The following is a 21,413-nucleotide window of genomic DNA, read 5'->3' on the forward strand; positions in this document are numbered from 1 at the left end:
TCGCTATACAATTTCTATCATCAGATGGCCTTGAAATATGAAAACTACGTTCTTAGAAGATTAATTTAGGTTTAGACTAAAGGTTTATTGTTTTAAATATGTAATGCCAAAGGTCCCACCTGTGAGACAGTGACGGTACACCATTGAAAAAGCTTCAGACACAATTATTGATTGAATTTTCTTCACAGTTTAGTTTCGTAAAGTCATTCGTTTACGCAGTTTTAATTCGTCTACAAAAAAATCATCAAACATTGAAGAGCATATTTTTGATCATCTCTTTAGATTTGGCAAAAATATAAAAGATTTTATAGTTATAAATATAAAACATTACAAATTAGCAGTAAAATATGGGAATATATGAGATCTGAATATATATTTCATTAAAATAATCTCTTTATAAAAATACATGAATGGCTGTGTTTTTAAATCAAACGTTTGGAGTAAAGCTAGAAATATAATATAACATTATTTAGGTACAGTACATGCTGATTGTAATGTAAAGTAAATAAATAAGTGTAGCAGCAGATGCCGGTTTGATTCAAGTTGCAGATGTTTGGGTCTCATCACTCATATCTACAAAGTTATCAAATGCACCGTCCTCTTCATCACGCTGCTGCCGTGCAAAACTCACAAACACCTGAGAGAGAGAGAGAGAGAGAGAGAGATCAGAAATGAGTGCGTATCAGTGTCCCTGTGGCATTATACAATTAACAGGATTTCCATGATTTGACAGACGCAGGTTTAGTATGTAATATGTTCATCAATGACATCATATCCATTAACATCACTCATTAGATGATATATTGTGTTTTCTCCCCGTTCTCATTTCAGAAGAGAGGACGATTGACCTTTGAAAGATCTCAGTCGGAGTCGTTGACATTGAAGCTAATCTCCATTTGTCAGCCATCTGCTGATGCGCTTCATGTCAGGCTGAAGCTGTGTGTGTGTGTGTGTGTTTTATACCTGGTCTAGTGTAGTTTGTGACACAGAATAATCCTCTACACCCAGAGTATGTTGATGTTTGCTGAGTTGACTGAAGATGTTTGCCAGAGCGCCCTCTCCCTGCGGTATCTGGTACTGCAGCGTGTTGTGATGCTTCTCTTTCAAAGTGCTCCCGAGAAACGTCTCGCGCATAAACGTTTCCACCACGCCCAGATCGGCCTGATCCGCACGCACGCGAACAATCACCGTATAACCGTCTCCGAACCTGCAACACACACACGGCAGTTCAAGCTTTACAGGTGAAGTCCATTTCGTGCCTGGAAGGTTTACTGTCTCCTTACAGGTTCGCTCTATTTTATTTATTCTAGTAAGATACTGGTTAGTGTCACTGCATAATAGTGTAGAAATATTTAACATTCACACACTTTACCCGAGGGGCAACCTTACCATCTCTCTGAAGTGATTTAAACTGCAATTCATTGACTTGCCACTAGAGGCTCCAAAAGAGAGTCAATTCCCATAGACCACCATGTCAAAAAGTGGAAAATAATATGTTTACAGCCTGGTACAAAAAGTGTTTTTTGGTCTATATAGCTGATTTTGGCCTTCATGACAACTGTGAGGGGGTTGAATTTTTTTGTAACTCATCCTTTTAAATTATAATAAGCCTTAAAGTTCTGCATAATTATGGGCGAGACAGATGCATTGCCGCTGCTGTCACTACCAATACTATAGTATCTACAATATTTTGACTGAACTCATACATAAACACTTCAGTCTTTTAATGCACGGCTTGTTCTCTCTTTCCAGCTGTTTTCAGTGTTAAGTGTGCCGTCCTACATCACTGTGTTGAGTCTTAAAATAGTTTTTGAGGTCACAGTGTCCTTCAGATCAGAGAGGAAAATAACATCATAACAGCATTTTAACAGAGAGAGGACCACACGGTTCACCGATGGATTTTATTTTTTACTACAAATACCCAAAGATTTCTTAATAAAAATGTGCTCATACAGTACATGAGTCTCTTGACCTGGTGCGAGCAAAACAAAATGAAGGATGGATCTTACGTTTAAAAACGACTCAAAATAAATGTTCGGTACAGGACCGGCTCAAAAGGTCAAACAAGATTCTTCAATCGGATAAAAAACAGCTGCAGAGAGCACTAAAGTGTAACGCTGACAGATTTAGTATACAGGGCTTTATAGTCAAGTGTGAAGCAGATAGCTTAAGGTCTAATAAAAACTTACTGCGATGTATTAGAAGTGTTTTTATATTTCCTGATTTAGAAAGTCTTACACGACACAGACTCGGAGTTAATGGCTAATACGCTTGAGTAAGTGCAGTCTGACTTTAGTAATGGAGGCTTTCCATCGGTGACTGACAGACTTACAGGTGTTTTTATTGGACAGCTGTTTATTTAAGAGTTGATGGAGGTGTAATGTATGTGTGTTTACTTAAAGCTTTGAGTTTATGAGCACGCTTGGCATCACTGTGACTTTCTTTGAGTCAATGCTCGCTCTCAAAACAATAAAAACACAATGATGATAATGAATGGGCAGTGTGTGTACACGTGTATGTGTGTGTTAGCAGACCGTTACAATGCCAATATCAAAAGCATGGCAGTTCTGAAGAAACATAATATTTAAACTATTATAGAGTGCCTCAGACACGGGTTGGGTATAATATTAGCGACCTAAGGTAATTTAAAATTAATGTGTTTTTGCTGAACGGACCCGAGAAGACCTGTACTATTTCGCGTGTGTGCATCGAGTCCTTTTCCAACCCCTCCTCTGTTTGCCAAGAGCGCTTGCGACATCGTGTAGCTAGCGGTAGGTTATTTTCGTTGAGACAGACCTGTCAATTAAATTTGAATGCACACTGTAAGCGGTTATCTTTGAGGCGTTGTCAGATAACAAATGAAAATAAATGGAGTAGTGGGCAGATTGGTTGCAAGGCCACTGGTGTTTCTTCCTGACTGACAGGTTCATTTGGGGCTGCAGACTGCACACACGGTGGTGTCGTTTACATTCAGGTCCAGTTGGGTCCAGTTGTGACGTGGACACGACTGACATTATCATAATTCTTCCTGCTTTGAACTCAGTCTGTAAATTAACTTCTGTTATTACACGGCTCTCTGGAATGCTTGATTCTGATTGGTCAGTTGAGACATTTGCAGGTTCGTTCTTTTGAAATAATAACCGCTCCAAAGTAATAACGCATAGCCGGTACTACTTGTATGTTTAAAAATCCCTCCGCGCAAACAAAGATTACTGTTTGGTGCCATCTTGTGACAAACACTGGACAACCACCATTGAGAATGGAAAATTTTGACATTAATTTTGACATGTACGGAAAAAACTAAACATTTAAACAGTGGATAGAAGAACGAACAACGACAAGACACAGAGAGCTTACTGAGACTGAACTTGACAAAATAGAGCATGACAGCTACGAAGCCAACACACAAAAAAATACAGAATGGGCATTAAAACTTCTCAAAGACTGGCTAAAAGAGAAAAAAATGGAGACAGACAAGTATGAAGCAGAGGATCTTAATAAGGTATTACGATCATTTTATGCATCTGTGCAAAGTTTCGCGGAAGGATAAAAATGTTAATTTAAAACAAATATGCCAATAAAATGTTTCAAATTCATATTCATGTCCAGTTTTTTTTCTTATGTGGCAAGTAGCCGTGTAATAAGCGGGATAATGTAGAGGCAGCCGGTAGTTATCGGGAAATAAGCCACTTCAGTGTGATACAAGACCCTCCGCTTCGCATCGGGTCCTGATCACACTGTCGGGCCTTATTTCCCGATAACTACCGGCTGCCTCTACATTATCCCTTACTTAGCATTGCATTGTGAACGAATCTTTCAAACATGGTAAGGAGCGTCACATTTCCAGCTGACAGATATTCAGGCCAATCACAACGTACAGATTAGCTGGCCAATCAGGGACACAACGCTTTTCAGATCGAAGAGTTTTGTACAAAATCAATGCGTTTGAGGAAAGCAGGATATCTGGAGTTACAAAAATGTACGGTATGTGAAAAATAATGTGTTTTTTTTTTACCATAAACAACGCAAACACATTGTATTATACCAAATACACAATGTAATTTTTTGTTAGCAATGACATAGGTGCACTTTAACATACTGTATATCAATGTGATTGTTTGTCTCAAGATGCACTACAGTAAAGTTTTTTGTAAGGTATGATTATGGAAAACTATTTAAATGTCCCAATAACTAGCTTCCGGTAACGCCGCCATCTTAGTCGCTTCCGCATTCAAGATGAGAGCGTACGCAGTTTATGGAGGGTTCTGTGCTGCTGCTCTGTGCCTCCGCCCTCCCAATTTGTCATACGTCACTAAGAAAAGTGCGTACACTACGCTAATACTCTCTCCTGAATACAGAGGAGTCGAATGGCAACGTTTACTGGAAGCTAGTTATTTTTGTTAATAAAGTTTTAAATTTGGATATACTACAACACCGCGCGGATTAACCTCAGAAGGTCTTTCTTTGTAATCCTGGAGCCGTTTGGATTTATTTTGCGAAGGATGGATGCACATTTTTTGGATTTAAAGAACGTGGACCACGTAACTTTACATTTAATTAACTGAAAGATCTAAAACATTTTCTAAAATATCTGAAAAACGAAGGACATATGCATCTCGGACAGCTTGGGGGTGAGTAAATCATGGGTTTAATATAATTTTTGCCCGAACTATCCCTTTAAGGACTGCACAGGGACCAATGTGAAGGCGAACACAGCATGGATAATGTTGTCCTACAGATGGCAGCAGACACACATCACAGGAAAAAGAACAAGAGAGAAAAGAAACACAGGAAGATAAAGCGATATAATAAACACACACACACAGCCTAAATGAAGTATGTCCTTAGACCGATGCACAAAGAGAAAAAGAGAGAGAGAAAAAGATGGAGGTGATGGATAAGTGTAGATCTTGTCCTACTGCTTTGCTTCATTAGACAGTGTGAAAAGAAAAAGAAAAGATAAGCAGGAGGGAGTGAGGCGGATCGGAGAAGAAATGCTTAATTGCCTCTTCACTCATTAATGCCCACACCTCCCGAATCATTCATTACAGCCTGAGAGAGAGAGAGAGAGAGAGAGAGAGAGAGAGAGAGAGAGAGAGAGAGAGAGAGAGAGAGAGAGAGAGAGAGAGAGAGAGAGAGAGAGAGAGAGAGACTGCATGTGTTCAGATACACACGTGACCTCAGTAAAAAAAAAACAAGATGGCAAGAGCATCAAGAGAAATGTATAATATATACAGTGGCCGTCTGTGACTTCTTCCAATGGGGCACAAATTCAAAATATGTGTTCGTTGCATCATGTTTATGATAAAAGAGATGCTCATGTTCACAAAGACACTAACTAAACACTAAACTCTGATTACACATGCGAATAAATGTTTTTCCAGAGAGTTATTGATGAACGACTGTAAGATACCAAATTCAATGCTATGTCATATTAATCAGTGTCTTGTTGACTAAAACATAGCATCGTTTTGAAATATGTCTGCAGCTCTTAGCAACTTTTTGGTGGGCTTGAAAATATTTTGATCCAGCGGGGTTAATTGTAACGCTGTGTTAACCCCTCAGCACTTACCATATGAAAACCGCTAAGCGTAATTCTTGCCGTTGTTTTAAATAGGCTACACATGAATGATTGCTGGCTGCCAACAAAATAAATGTGCCTGTCTTATCAAACATCGTGTGTCATATTTATTTTTGTTCATATCTTTAAAGGCGGAGGCCACGATGTTTGAAAAACGGTTTGGAAAAGGAGACGGGCCGACTACCAAAACACACTTATAGCCAATCAAATCAAATCAAATGCCGGGTTGCGTATGTGTGGGGCGGGTCTATCAACAGAAGGTCCAGATTCTATTGGGGTAGGGGCGTGTTTGTTTAGGCGATTTCAAATATCAACACTGGCTTTCAAACATCATGGACTCCGCCTTTAATATTGATTGAATAAGGTCAGACGTGAAATCATAATGAAATGAATGGCTAAAATCAGACTTTGATGCTCATCATCTCAGAATTTGATTTTGAAACTGTAGTATGGTTTTTACAGACTGGGTCACATATAAAAAATGCTTTTTCTCACATATCTATACATTTGTATTTATTTATGATTGAACTAACATTAGAAAAAGGCTGGATGAATGAATACAGTGTGGATAACTGTCTATTATTGACAGATATATAAACAATATCCACTTCAACTATGCCTGCAAACTTCATTTTCATCAAGTGTTACAACTAAACCCCTGCCTGTTACAATGAACCCCACCTATGGGGTAAGTTGTAACGTTTGCACTTCTGTCACATTTGGTGTAATTGTACAAGAATGGTAAGTAAAAAAACTTCAAATGTTCATTTGTAGCAGAGATGTGTGTGTTGCTTGTGTAAAAATATAATTAATCAAACTCAAATGTTTTTGAATGATTGAGCCAAAACCAAAAAGCATTTGTGCCCCGCTCTCCGCTACTGACATTTTTTCAAACCAGCTTTATGAAACACTGTATATCTCTCAGTCGTGGTATTTTTGCCACGCAAAGTGACTTCTTGGTTCTTTGTTAGTGTTGGATAAACATTCCTCTCAAAAAACACAGTCCTTACCTAAACCCAGATTAACGTTTAAATATATTATTAACACTTAACTTACAATCTGATTGGTTGACAGAATTGCATGAACATGTTTATGGTAACAAACCCCTTACTGAGTAAGATAAAGAGGGTTGTGTTGGGAAACACGAAAAAGGTAGATGATGGAGTGGAACCAGATGCAGGTGGAGTAAGTACAACTTAAAAAAAGCTCCTCATAAAACATGTATGAAAAAGTCAAAATGTAGCACACACACGCATGTACGCACACACAGACTCAAACACTCACCTGCTCTTTAGATGCTGAATGCTGCCCAGACATTTAAACTCTCCATTCACCATGATGGCCATGCGAGTGCATAAAGCTTCACATTCCTCCATACTGAAATGAGAAAGAAAGCGTGGCAGGATGAGGGTTTCCACTGGTGGTTTTCTGTTCATTTTTTCACTGTGAATCTCATGAGAAACACCTTCAAAGCAACAGAAACCCTGAAGATCACCTCACATATGGATGAGACTCATGATGAAGGATATAAAAATCATTGCAACTATCATCCACACATTCTTTTACAGAGCAATAAATACAAAGAAATAAGAAGGCGACAGCATCGAGTGGTTTTGTTTGGACGGACGATGAGGTAGGTCACAGAAGTTTACATCAAGACGTCAAGACCTTGTTGTAAAAAATGTGCACTTTGAAACCTGTCTTTAAACTTTGCAATTTCATCCATACAGCAAAAAAGTGAATTTATCTGGCTAAAATACGTTTTAAATATATATTAAATACATTTTGTAGAAAGTAATATATATATATATATATATATAAATATATATATAAATATATATATATATATATATATATATATATATATATAAATATATATATATATATATATATATATATATATATATATATATATATATATATATATATATATATATATATTTAGTTTTAATCTTTATGTTTTAACACATGTGTTTCAGGGGGAAAAATATTTGTAATTTTACAACCCATATGGATTTTTTTCTTTTTTCTTACAAGTTGGTAAAGTATATTTTTGCAGTTGAAAATATATTTAATTGTATCCTTTTCTAACCTGTTATGTTTACAGGGTTGCATACATAAATATAAATGCTTTAAAATATATTTAATACAAAATATATTTTAAAATATGCAAAAAATATATTGGTGAAATTTTTCTTCAAACATATTTGAAAATATATTTCAGCAAATATATTTTTTGGCCTTTTTAAATATATTTAAATTATATTTGAAATTACAAACACCCCAAAACGCTGTCATTGTGTAAATAAACAGCCGAAAAATCCTTAAAATCGTTTTCATGCCACACAGACTTAATTAATTTATTTGTGTTCATGGCACGAAATTCAGCTTTTTTGTGCCTTGAGCATGAATTTCTATAAATAGTTTGTTGTGTCCGTTGCAGTTTTTGTGTCATTTTATGCATTGTTTACTCATAGTTTTTTCCTATTTTCTTACCATTGTTGCTTAGGGTTGGTGGTAAGAATCACTTTCTGTTACATTTTTAGACATCCTAACCCAAACCCCAACTCTAACCCCAACTCCAGGCGAGAATAGTTTTAAAAGCGGATGAAAAACATGTAGAAACCAATACATAAAAGTACATCCAAACCCCAAATCTAACCCCAACCCCAAGTGACCATGATTTAAAATTTGAAAAAAAAGAGAAAACGATACTTAAAATGACACGAAAATGAAAGTCGTGCCGCAAACATGAAAAAATATTTATAGAAATTTGTGCAAGTGACACAAAAAAGTAGACTTTCTTGCCATGAACATGAATAAATTAATCTAATTTTTCATGACTATAAAACGACTTTCTGTGAGATCATGTTGGTCTAATGAGTACTGCACATAAAGTCATGAAACAGCACTGCATACATTTTAACATCATGTCAACAGTTTGTAAATAAATCCCAACTTTCTTCTTTGACCTATATGCATGATTGGACGTATTCGTATCCTCACTGTCATTGGAGCAAACTTCATACTATACTATATCTTAAAACATCATGATAGATGACAGAGTTTGTGTTTGTACCTATGTGAGGTGAGGATAACAGATCGACCCTCTTTGATGACACTCAGTATACAGTCCCAGAGAAAACGTCTGGCTTTGGGGTCCATACCTGTGGTGGGCTCATCCTGCAAACACAAAAACAGACACACAACTGCTGACTTTGATTACGAATTGAAAACTAAATCGAAAACGCACATAAAAATACTTGCAGTGTCCATTGCATACTGCATACTACTGTTTTAAACAAGCACATAACAGTCGTATTGCTTTGATTCATTTGTCACGTTTAAGGTGAGTACATTGCATTGTGGGATACGGTATTCCACAGAGAGGAGTGTGTGACAGATATTGTACATCATCCAGGCATTAAATGCATACAGTACTAAAAATATGCAAAGTATACTTTGTCACTAATGCTGGGCATTTCACAGGTGACCCTTGACCTCAGAACAATCACGTAACGGATGGAAGGACACGATTCTTCTTGTCAGTTCTCGGCCGCGCGGTGAGCGCTAGTCCTGTAATTCAGACGTTAATTATCATCGTCGGCGGTCGAATCAGGAGTTCTTCAGCAGGTGATGAACGCGGATTACTTGATATGAGCCTCTGTCAGGCACAATGAGATTTTAATGCCGGCAAACAGAGACGAGTGCGTGTGGAATTTCAAATCTGGCTGAAAAGACATTAAACGTGTCCCGAGAGTGACCTCCAGCCTTCTGTTCGGCTCTTCTGTAATCTTCTCCATCATTATTCTGCTCTTCAGTTTATCCTTAATCCTCAAGGACGTTCAGTCGAGCGCGTGCCAGTGAGTTTACCCAGCTTCACTTTGTGGACAAAACTGTCCCCAGAACTGTCGAAATCTGACAAAACCTCAGAGGTGAAATTATACAGAAAGAAAAGAAAATGTATTTCATGTAATTATAATTAGCTTATATACTGTTTAAATACGGTCATATAGCTTAATTGGCATATCATTAACAGTGCAAAAGGTCTTAGGTTCGATCCCAGGCAGAGGCTTTTATCTTAAGTGGCTTACAGTCAATACAAGATATTCATTTTTTATCAGTATGTATCCTCCCTGGGTTCGAACCCATGACCTTATGCGTTGCGATCACAAAGCTCTACCGCTGAGCTATACAGAAGCAATATTCTGCCTGATCTGCCTATTTAAATCTTTGACAATATATAGACAGTTTCAGCTGAAGTGAGCTTCCGGACTTTATTTATTCATCCGTCTGGCTAGTGGCTGAACTCATACCTGCAAACTAGTCGCTTTTTGGTGAACTTTACAGTTTTTAAGCAAAATATGCCATTTGTGTGTAGATTCATGTAAGGGTTAATCAGTCAGTCAGTAATGGTAAAATCATAGACTAAAATAAGACCACCTTTCAAGCTGACGCCCGGGTCTCAATCATCCTCGTGTCTTTTGACCAATTTGACCGGGGATAGCTGTCCATACTGTGCAAACGGATAGCGTATGACAGGGATGGGCAACTTTGACAATGACGAGGGCCAGCATTTTTCTCCTTTACACCAAGGGGGCCAGAACCACACGCACAATTTACATCAATCTTAATTTCAAAAAATTTCAAAATAAAACACGTGCATCACTTTCAGGTAAGGTTGCCAACTGTCCTGTATTAACCGAGACGTCCTGTATTTTGAGCCTAATTTAATTGTCCTGTACGGTACGTCTCGCATTGCGTTTTTTGACTGCTATGCTGATCTAACCCGTGACTGATACAACACGCTTGTTCGACTTAATGTGAAAAATTATTACACTATCGTTTCCATGTAAACAACAAAAACGCATATCTGTGAAAACTGTGATGTCATGCTTATGTGTATTACATGTTCATTTTCTAGAGGCACGCGCAGGTATTTAACAACCGTAACAACAATGACGGTCTACAGGACTGTGCTTACCGCTTTTAGTTCAAGGCCACTTGTAATAAAAAATCTACCTCGTCATCCACCAAACCAAATTGCTGGATGCTTTTGCCACCCTGATTGCTTGTAATATTTTAAGTTTGGCCAACTCCTTACTGTTGAGTTTTCTTGTTACGCATGTAAAGACACATCTGTAATGCTACAGACCAAAAACAAAATACATCAGTGCTGATTGTGTGTACATGACAGGTGAAATGGGCGGGGCTTACAAGGAAGACCAGAGGAGGGCAGCCAATCAGAGCCATGGCAGTGGAGAGTTTGCGTTTGTTCCCACCACTGTAGGTTCCTGCAGACTTCTCTGAATATTTCACAAGGCCGAGCTTCTGAATGCCCCACTCAGCCACCTCGAAAGAGAGAGAGAGAGAGAGAGAGAGAGAGAGAGAGAGAGAGAGAGAGAGAGAGAGAGAGAGAGAGAGAGAGAGAGAGAGAGAGAGAGATCACTATTCATCTTAACTGTGTGTATTCGTGCCAGTGGCCAAGATAACCACTGGCAAAAGATCAAAAACATATAAAATCACAGAGAGAGAGAGAGAGACTGAGAGAGAGGCTGCGTCCAACCTATGTCCATACGCTATAGTCGGTAAAGCGAGTAGTATGTCCGAATTCATAGTATTCGAAAAATCAGAAGATAAAAAGTACCCGGTTGACCTACTACTCCTGCAGGATCCTGAAGTGTTCATTCCATGCGATGGACACTTTCCTGTGATCGCCAGGAGAAGAGCGTTAAAAGCGTTTTTGTGCTGCTGTGCATTCATGTATGTGATACGCAAACCCGCGTTGTCGTCCCGTTTATAGGCGCATATTACTAATGCGCTCTTTAAATAACAAAAAACATATTGCGCCACTGACTTTAGACTTTTAAACAGGTTTTTGTTGGTCAATGGCGTAGTCTATTTTAGTTGCCTCAAACTAGCAACGTGCCAACAATGCGCCTGAACACACCTCGTTTTCAGACCAGAACGCCCATGGGCGCAAAAGGGGGCGCAAATGCATTTGCTCTTTAAACAGCGTGGCGCTAAACGTGAAAATGATAATTGCGCCGGGTGGAAACTAGCAAAAGACACTTGCGTCGCGCATTGCGCTGCATTACGCCGGGTGTGAGATAGAGCCCCATGTATGTTTTGATAATCGTTTTGAATTTGATCTCTAACAAAATTCCTTCACAAAAATGCAATTATCTCGGCTTTTTGCGAAACATTTTGTATTTTTGATGAAAAATATCCATATTTAAGAGTTTATAAGCAGGGAAAAAATATAGATATAGAGGGTCTGTTCTTTCATTTGATATATTTGTATGTTTATATATTTTTAGAAGGTTTTCCTGGAATTTTTTGTAAAAACTTTTGTGAAAATCTGTCTGGCTGGGAATGAGTTAAAATGCAAATATTAAACAGCGGTCCCTTGTGGTTAAATTGTGCTTTTTAATGTCACTCCAGTGAACGACTAGCTTGTTGTTATGATGACATTGGTCACACAATGTATCAACATGGCGATTGGCGAATTCATTTATACTATCCATAGTCATTCATTCATTAACTGTTGATAAGTAGGTACTTCATCTAATTCGGTATCCTATTGTTATCCTAACAATCCTATTGTCCCAGTATGCGATTTCGGATGCAGTCAGAGAGAGAAAGAAAGAAAAACAAGTTTAGAGGCAAAGATCACGGGTTTATCCAATAAAGACTGTCTGTTACCATGGCGACCTCTTTTTCCGGCACGCCTCGGAGTCGAGCGTAGAACTCCAGGTGCTCTCGTCCCGTCAGAAGGTCGTCTATGGCATCAAACTGAGGACAATAGCCCATATTCTGCTGCACCAACTGCATTTCACTGCGGATGCTGAACAAACAAGACCCATTTTTGAGTGAATCTTTCCTTTAATAATGATTGAGTTCATGGTGTGACTCTGGTAAATAAAGGCTGATGTTTAATAGATAAACAACGCATTCATGCATGTGCAAATCTGAAAAATAAGTATTAATCTATTACACTGCAAAAGATGACTTTTTTGTCTTATTTTTAAGTACAAATATTAGAAATTTCTTAAATCAAGATGTTGTTTTCTTCATAAGCAAATGGGCTAAGAAAAAAAGTAGTTTTCAGACAAAAATATACAATTAAAAAGTGCATTGTGTAACTTTCAGAAGGATCTCTTGACAGAAATGCAATTTAATCTACATAACTATATTATTAGTGGTATATGTAAGCAATAAGGTACGAAAGGCTGTGCTGTATCATGAATAAGTACTTATTCACAATACAGCACTTTCCTCAAGTACCTTATTGCTTTTATAAAATGGTTACCACACAATATTAAAGTACCACACAGTATTAAAGTGATAAACAGAACCGTTGGGTGAAGCGGTCATAGCCGTGTTTTATCGTGAATAAAGCACACATATTGACCAATCAGAATCAAGGATTGGAACTAACCGTTTTATAAAAAGACATAATGAACTGCATTGTTTTTATTACTTTAAATTAAGCTGTTTTTATCTATATACGCCGCGAGTCCCCATAAATAAAAGTCACCGTTATGTTTCTAAAGACGATGACGTGTGTCCTGTGGTGTCTACCATATGCGTTTTGAAATTGAGGGGTGAGGTGTTGGTTGCAATTCGCTCCTTACCACTAGATGTCGCAAACATTTACACACACCACCTGGAATAAATTTTTTTCTTGAAATTTTCTTGCAATAAGCGTTTAAGAAAAAGTTCAAGATTTTTTTCTCACCCCATTGGCAGATTTCTTTAATTTTTATGTGTTTTTTTTTGTCTAAAAACTTGTCTTAATTTAAGAATTTTTAGATATTTGTACCGAACACAACACAGAAATACTAAGTGAGAATGTCATAACCAAAAAATGTTTTTCAAGAAAAAAATTCTTAGAATTTTTGTCTTGTTTTTAGTAAAAATATCTAAAAATTCTTACATTAAGATGCATTTTATAAATGAGCAAAATAACCTAAGAAAATAAGACAAAATATCAAATTGAAGTGATTTTGTGGATAAAACAAGCAACAAAAATCTGCCAATGGGGTAAGCAAAAAAATCTTGAACATTTTGCTTAAACACTAAATTCAAGAAAAATTCAAGAAAAATTAGCTTACCCCATTGGCAGATTTTTTTGGTAGTTTTATGCACAAAATCACTTACATTTGATTTTTTTTGTCTAAAAACTAGACTTATTTTCTTGGGACGTTTTGCTCATTTTTAGATATTTTACTGAAAACAAGACAAGAATATTTTTCATGAAATTAAATTTTTGCAGTGTATAGACCTACAATAATTTCACTTTAACAACTGCATAGCAATGAATTTGGCCCATCTCTTTACCCCACTTCTCCAAATGAAGATGTGTCTTTCTATACCCCTTCTGACTCAGCAGACACCTCAGGTCTCGCTTAAAACATTTAAACGTGTTTGTGTGAGAGAGAGCGAGACAATATTAATCCTCCTTGTCTCCACAGTGAGGTGACGACTGACAAAAGCATGTTTACAAGCGTATGATGAAGGCTTAGCAGACGGACTCTCTCTCTCTCTTTCATTGAGCCGCAGGACAACAGCACTGCTCGTAGCAATGTGAAAATGGAAAAGTAAACTTTGAAGTGATTGACAGCTTTGGTTCCTGCCCCTCGGACACACACATCATTTGTCTGGCGTGTTTCAGCTAACAGACAGAAGGACAAACAGGAAGCGCTAAGGACTGAAGACAGCGAGGAGGGATGATGTCCTTGTTCCTCATCTCTCTGATCTCTCTTTTCATGTGTGTGTCTTACAGATTGAATAATCGAGACACCAGCGAGAGAGCAAGAGACAGTCATGATGACAGAGACGAGTCAGATCGGCTGAATGGAGGATGTGCACGTGCTGTGTGTATATATGTGTGTGTGTCTTTTCCAAATATAATGATGAAATCTATTATTATTAATATATATTAGTAATAGGCCAGTAATGCTAATGCTGTATATATCATGCTGTGTTTAGCTCCTGCTCATCTTGAACACTTCATTGTAGATTGACTGTTATAATTGACTATTTCTTTTGCCTTTAGAATTGAGCAGAGTCTGAAATGGGTTGGGTTGTGATGTTTTGTGATGTGTGGTCAGAATGATCGCTCTAGTCCTGCCTCCCAGTAAAAACAGAGCCAATCGTCAATCTGAATTCTCTGGGAGAGGGACTTGCAAATATGGAGGCGGAGTGACGCGACTTCCTAAAAACGAATTTGAGGGGAATGATAACGCAGCTTTTGTGACAATTTTATATTTTTATAGTAATAACAATAAATGTTTAAAGTTGAATCAACTGCATATATTCCTGGTTGAGGTCATTCTGACAACTTACATTTGACAACTGTTACTGGATCAATATCTTTTATGGATTGAGCATGTCTGTCAAAAATTTTGTTCCTTGCCATAACTCAAACCCTGTCCCTCAAATCAGAGGGAAATGACAGATTGACAACAATGATGGACAAACCTCTGACCCAGTCTTAAACTGAACACTGACTTAACCTTAAACTCAAGCTGAATTTACAATGATACAAGTGTTTGTACCTGAATCCGTTCAGGAAGGCGTCTCCAGCTGTCGGACTGATGTCACCAGTGAGCATCTTAAAAGTCGTAGTTTTACCTGCTCCATTAATCCCCAACAAACCAAAACACTACACAAACACACACAGACAACATTGATCAATAAACACAAACACGGTCACATTCAAACTAAAGTGTGTTTAAAGTGTATTCTTTTTAACATTGAACAATATATAGTTACCACATGACTTTCCTTATAACACATGTACTACAAAATGTACTAGTCTATATGTCATGAATATCAAAATGTTAAATGAAATCAGGAGAATGATTGTATTGAGCAGGGAAGTTCACATGATCACTATAATAAATACTTTCATCAGCGAGAGATGATCCGCGAGATGCACACACAGATGGGCAGTTATGTAAGTCAAAATGTCAATATTCATTAAATTATTTATTTATGTATTTTGAAAAATAAAGTAATAGGTCTTGGATAAATAAGTTATTTTGAAATAAATATTTTTAGGCACCTTTTCTAACTAACCATTTGCTGGTGAAAACGTGTAATATACTGTATTTTTTGTGTATTTGTATTTTTGTGTGTTTGTGATTTACTTCTGCTGCAGGGACCCCAACACAAATTCTGTTCACAGCTGGAGTGGGCTTCACACGATACATCTGCGAAAAAGAGAGAGAGAAATGGGGACAAACAGAATTAGACCTTCATCCCTGATGAGACTGTTGAAAAAACTCCTTAAAGCTGTTTATAAGTGGAAAGTGCAACCTCACTGATGTTGTATTAAAGCACAAGGTACCTCACTGAGGTTGTATTAAAGCGGGGAGTACCTCGCTGAGGTTGTATAAAAGCGGGGAGTACCTCACTGAGGTTGTATTAAAGCAGGGAGTACCTCGCTGAGGTTGTATAAAAGCGGGGAGTACCTCGCTGAGGTTGTAAAAAAGCGGGGAGTACCTCGCTGAGGTTGTAAAAAAGCAGGGAGTACCTCGCTGAGGTTGTATAAAAGCGGGGAGTGCCTCGCTGAGGTTGTATTAAAGCGGGGAGTACCTCGCTGAGGTTGTAAAAAAGCAGGGAGTACCTCGCTGAGGTTGTATAAAAGCGGGGAGTGCCTCGCTGAGGTTGTATTAAAGCGGGGAGTCCCTCGCTGAGGTTGTATAAAAGCGGGGAGTCCCTCGCTGAGGTTGTATAAAAGCGGGGAGTCCCTCGCTGAGGTTGTATAAAAGCGGGGAGTACCTCACTGAGGTTGTATAAAAGCGGGGAGTACCTCACTGAGGTTGTATAAAAGCGGGGAGTACCTCACTGAGGTTGTATAAAAGCAGAGAGTACCTCACTGAGGTTGTATAAAAGCAGGGAGTACCTCAATGAGGTTGTATAAAAGCAGGGAGTACCTCACTGAGGTTGTTCAAAAGCGGGCATAGCTCACTGAGGTTGTTCAAAAGCGGGGAGTACCTCACTGAGGTTGTATAAAAGCGGGGAGAACCTCACTGAGGTTGTATAAAAGAGGGTAGTCCCTCATTGAGGTTGTTTAAAAGGGGGAGTACCTCACTGAGGTTGTATAAAAGCCGGGAGTCCCTCACTGAGGTTGTATAAAAGCAGGGAGTACCTCAATGAGGTTGTATAAAAGCAGGGAGTACCTCACTGAGGTTGTTCAAAAGCGGGCATAGCTCACTGAGGTTGTTCAAAAGCGGGGAGTACCTCACTGAGGTTGTATAAAAGCGGGGAGTACCTCACTGAGGTTGTATAAAAGAGGGTAGTCCCTCACTGAGGTTGTATAAAAGCCGGGAGTCCCTCACTGAGGTTGTATAAAAGCGCGGAGTACCTCACTGAGGTTGTATAAAAGCGGGGAGTACCTCACTGAGGTTGTATAAAAGCGGAGAGTACCTCACTGAGGTTGTATAAAAGCGGGGAGTACCTCACTGAGGTTGTATAAAAGCGGGGAGTTCCTCGCTGAGGTGGTATAAAAGCGGGGAGTACCTCACTGAGGTTGTATAAAAGCGGGGAGTCCCTCGCTGAGGTTGTATAAAAGCGGGGAGTACCTCACTGAGGTTGTATAAAAGCGGGGAGTACCTCACTGAGGTTGTATAAAAGCGGGGAGTACCTCACTGAGGTTGTATAAAAGCGGGGAGTACCTCACTGAGGTTGTATAAAAGCAGAGAGTACCTCACTGAGGTTGTATAAAAGCAGGGAGTACCTCAATGAGGTTGTATAAAAGCAGGGAGTACCTCACTGAGGTTGTTCAAAAGCGGGCATAGCTCACTGAGGTTGTTCAAAAGCGGGGAGTACCTCACTGAGGTTGTATAAAAGCGGGGAGAACCTCACTGAGGTTGTATAAAAGAGGGTAGTCCCTCATTGAGGTTGTTTAAAAGGGGGAGTACCTCACTGAGGTTGTATAAAAGCCGGGAGTCCCTCACTGAGGTTGTATAAAAGCAGGGAGTACCTCAATGAGGTTGTATAAAAGCAGGGAGTACCTCACTGAGGTTGTTCAAAAGCGGGCATAGCTCACTGAGGTTGTTCAAAAGCGGGGAGTACCTCACTGAGGTTGTATAAAAGCGGGGAGTACCTCACTGAGGTTGTATAAAAGAGGGTAGTCCCTCACTGAGGTTGTATAAAAGCCGGGAGTCCCTCACTGAGGTTGTATAAAAGCGCGGAGTACCTCACTGAGGTTGTATAAAAGCGGGGAGTACCTCACTGAGGTTGTATAAAAGCGGAGAGTACCTCACTGAGGTTGTATAAAAGCGGGGAGTACCTCACTGAGGTTGTATAAAAGCGGGGAGTTCCTCGCTGAGGTGGTATAAAAGCGGGGAGTACCTCACTGAGGTTGTATAAAAGCGGGGAGTCCCTCGCTGAGGTTGTATAAAAGCGGGGAGTACCTCACTGAGGTTGTATAAAAGCGGGGAGTACCTCACTGAGGTTGTATAAAAGCGGGGAGTACCTCACTGAGGTTGTATAAAAGCGGGGAGTACCTCACTGAGGTTGTATAAAAGCAGAGAGTACCTCACTGAGGTTGTATAAAAGCAGGGAGTACCTCAATGAGGTTGTATAAAAGCAGGGAGTACCTCACTGAGGTTGTTCAAAAGCGGGCATAGCTCACTGAGGTTGTTCAAAAGCGGGGAGTACCTCACTGAGGTTGTATAAAAGCGGGGAGAACCTCACTGAGGTTGTATAAAAGAGGGTAGTCCCTCATTGAGGTTGTTTAAAAGGGGGAGTACCTCACTGAGGTTGTATAAAAGCCGGGAGTCCCTCACTGAGGTTGTATAAAAGCAGGGAGTACCTCAATGAGGTTGTATAAAAGCAGGGAGTACCTCACTGAGGTTGTTCAAAAGCGGGCATAGCTCACTGAGGTTGTTCAAAAGCGGGGAGTACCTCACTGAGGTTGTATAAAAGCGGGGAGTACCTCACTGAGGTTGTATAAAAGAGGGTAGTCCCTCACTGAGGTTGTATAAAAGCCGGGAGTCCCTCACTGAGGTTGTATAAAAGTGCGGAGTACCTCACTGAGGTTGTATAAAAGCGGGGAGTACCTCACTGAGGTTGTATAAAAGCGGAGAGTACCTCACTGAGGTTGTATAAAAGCGGGGAGTACCTCACTGAGGTTGTATAAAAGCGGGGAGTTCCTCGCTGAGGTGGTATAAAAGCGGGGAGTACCTCACTGAGGTTGTATAAAAGCGGGGAGTACCTCACTGAGGTTGTATAAAAGCAGGGAGTACCTTGTAGTATGGCTGGTATATAATAAACTTTAAGTTTATTTATGAAGAGACACTATAAAACAATTAAACCTCAGGTGGTGTTGTTAACCCAAATTTGACCCTCAGATGGAACTGGTTACAGACATGAAACTCTTTCTGCTCCTAATCTCTTCATCACAAAGGCTTTTGCACTGTTAGCTTTCAGGCTCACCTCACTGGGTATCTGCTGAAATATGTGATGTAATGTATACATATTATGTGGTTCTAAGATTGTAATTTTATATTCATGTTTATTATTATTTTTAAAGGTCATGGTGCGATGAGTAAAAAGGTCTCATTTCTATAAGTTTAAGATAAGATGGATCAAGGTTTTAGAACTTAGGATAGAAGATGCATTTCTTGTAGAGGTGGGGTTTTGCCAGGATACTTCTGGCTAGTTTGACCTGGTGTTCTTAAGTATCACTTGCCACAGGTCAAACTGGATCTTGACCAGGTGTTCTTTAGTATCACTTTGTACAGGTCAAACTGGATTTTGTAGTTTTACGATGTCTTTGTCTCACGCTGTGTATAAAAGGTGGCCTGGCTAAATGTTCTGAGAGCCATTCTGTACCCAGAAGCTCCCACACTCTGTGTGTATTCAAACCTTATGGAGGCATCCTGTAACCAGGAGCTCCCACACTTTGTGTGTGTACTAAAACATCATGGAAGAAATCTTTAACAAGAATCTTCCTACACCATTTAAGGTGTATTATATCCACGATGGATGTACTCTGTAGCCAGAGTGTCTATTGCCAGGCATGACTTTGTAACTTTTGCAACTGTTGATCATTTTAATTAATTGGAATTGAATCATATTCTGTATGATATTCTTTAATTGATGTTTGAAGCTGGAACCTGCCTGGTATAATAAATTGTTATAATTGATTCATTTTAATTCTTCAGAAATTGTATTGATTTATTTTAATTCTTTCAGAAATTATTATGACTAGTAGATTAGGAGGAGTCTGGTATTACCGCAAGATTATTCTGTCAGGATATGATCACACTGGTGTTTTGATGGTCGAATGGAGCATGGGGCACATTCATTAAAACTCTCAGATTTATGTCTATCACCTGCCTTAGCAAGTTGCATGAGGGCTAAACTAAAGTAACTATTTTTATGATCGGAGCAAGCATGGAGCGGCCAGACATAAAAATATTAGTTTTCCCGGCAACCTCTGACTAAGATCAGACTGACAATTTTGTGTCCGTGAGATATACGCAACGGCCGGCGTATACTCTGTGCGATACCGGGTCCCTTATGAACGAATAACTAAGACTATGGGAATTTATAAATAATCAAATATCTAAATTATGATCAACAGATAATTGGAATAATACACTAAATTCTTACTTTATTAAATTGGAGTCAGATTATAATTTAACCACAGAGATCAGAGAAATAAATTAAATAAATGGAATTATTCTTCTAGAAGCGCTACGGATGGCAGGAACACGTGGTCCCTTCACCACGCCATTGGATACCTTCGTTGGGCCAAATGGGTGGCGTCTTACAACCTCACTGAGGTTGTATAAAAGCAGGGAGTACCTCACTGAGGTTGTTCAAAAGCGGGCATTACTCAATAAGGTTGTTCAAAAGCGGGGAGTACCTCACTGAGGTTGTATAAAAGCAGGGAGTACCTCACTGAGGTTGTTCAAAAGCGGGCATTACTCACTAAGGTTGTTCAAAAGCGGGCAGTACCTCACTGAGGTTGTATAAAAGCGGGGAGTACCTCACTGAGGTTGTATAAAAGCGGAGAGTACCTCACTGAGGTTGTATAAAAGCGGGGAGTCCCTCACTGAGGTTGTATAAAAGCGGGGATTCCCTCACTGAGGTTGTATAAAAGCGGGGAGTCCCTCACTGAGGTTGTATAAAAGTGGGGAGTCCCTCACTGAGGTTGTATAAAAGCAGGGAGTACCTCACTGAGGTTGTTCAAAAGCGGGCATTACTCACTAAGGTTGTTCAAATGTGGGGAGTATATCACTGAGGTTGTATAAAAGCGGGGAGTACCTCACTGAGGTTGTATAAAAGCGGGGAGTCCCTCACTGAGGTTGTATAAAAGCGCGGAGTACCTCACTGATGTTGTATAAAAGCGGGTAGTACCTCATTGAGGTTGTATAAAAGCGGGGAGGACCTCACTGAGGTTGTATAAAAGCGGAGAGTACCTCACTGAGGTTGTATAAAAGCGGAGAGTACCTCACTGAGGTTGTATAAAAGCGGGGAGTACCTCACTGAGGTTGTATAAAAGCGGGGAGTTCCTCACTGAGGTTGTATAAAAGCGGGTAGTACCTCATTGAGGTTGTATAAAAGCGGGGAGGACCTCACTGAGGTTGTATAAAAGCGGAGAGTACCTCACTGAGGTTGTATAAAAGCGGAGAGTACCTCACTGAGGTTGTATAAAAGCGGGGAGTACCTCACTGAGGTTGTATAAAAGCGGGGAGTTCCTCGCTGAGGTGGTATAAAAGCGGGGAGTACCTCACTGAGGTTGTATAAAAGCGGGGAGTACCTCACTGAGGTTGTATAAAAGCGGGGAGTACCTCACTGAGGTTGT

At 39.4% G+C, this 21,413-nt stretch overlaps 1 protein-coding gene across 2 annotated transcripts in view; it reads right to left on the reverse strand.

The window, feature by feature from the left end:
* Positions 1-405: 405 nt before the first annotated feature.
* Positions 406-21,413, reverse strand: part of LOC135783446 (phospholipid-transporting ATPase ABCA1-like) — a 165,262-nt gene continuing 144,254 nt past the window's right edge. For both annotated transcript variants that reach the window (XM_073811797.1, XM_065294172.2), the window contains exons 43-50: positions 15,739-15,801; positions 15,145-15,251; positions 12,287-12,428; positions 10,799-10,933; positions 8,661-8,764; positions 6,866-6,958; positions 964-1,207; positions 406-637 (exon numbers count right to left, since the gene is read on the reverse strand). In XM_073811797.1, coding sequence (XP_073667898.1) covers positions 539-637; positions 964-1,207; positions 6,866-6,958; positions 8,661-8,764; positions 10,799-10,933; positions 12,287-12,428; positions 15,145-15,251; positions 15,739-15,801 — 987 coding nt within the window. In that variant the 3' untranslated portion in view covers positions 406-538. The remainder of the gene's footprint in view (positions 638-963; positions 1,208-6,865; positions 6,959-8,660; positions 8,765-10,798; positions 10,934-12,286; positions 12,429-15,144; positions 15,252-15,738; positions 15,802-21,413) is intronic.

The sequence above is a fragment of the Paramisgurnus dabryanus genome, chromosome 2, assembly GCF_030506205.2.
Source record: "Paramisgurnus dabryanus chromosome 2, PD_genome_1.1, whole genome shotgun sequence".
NCBI classification, from domain to species: domain Eukaryota; kingdom Metazoa; phylum Chordata; class Actinopteri; order Cypriniformes; family Cobitidae; genus Paramisgurnus; species Paramisgurnus dabryanus.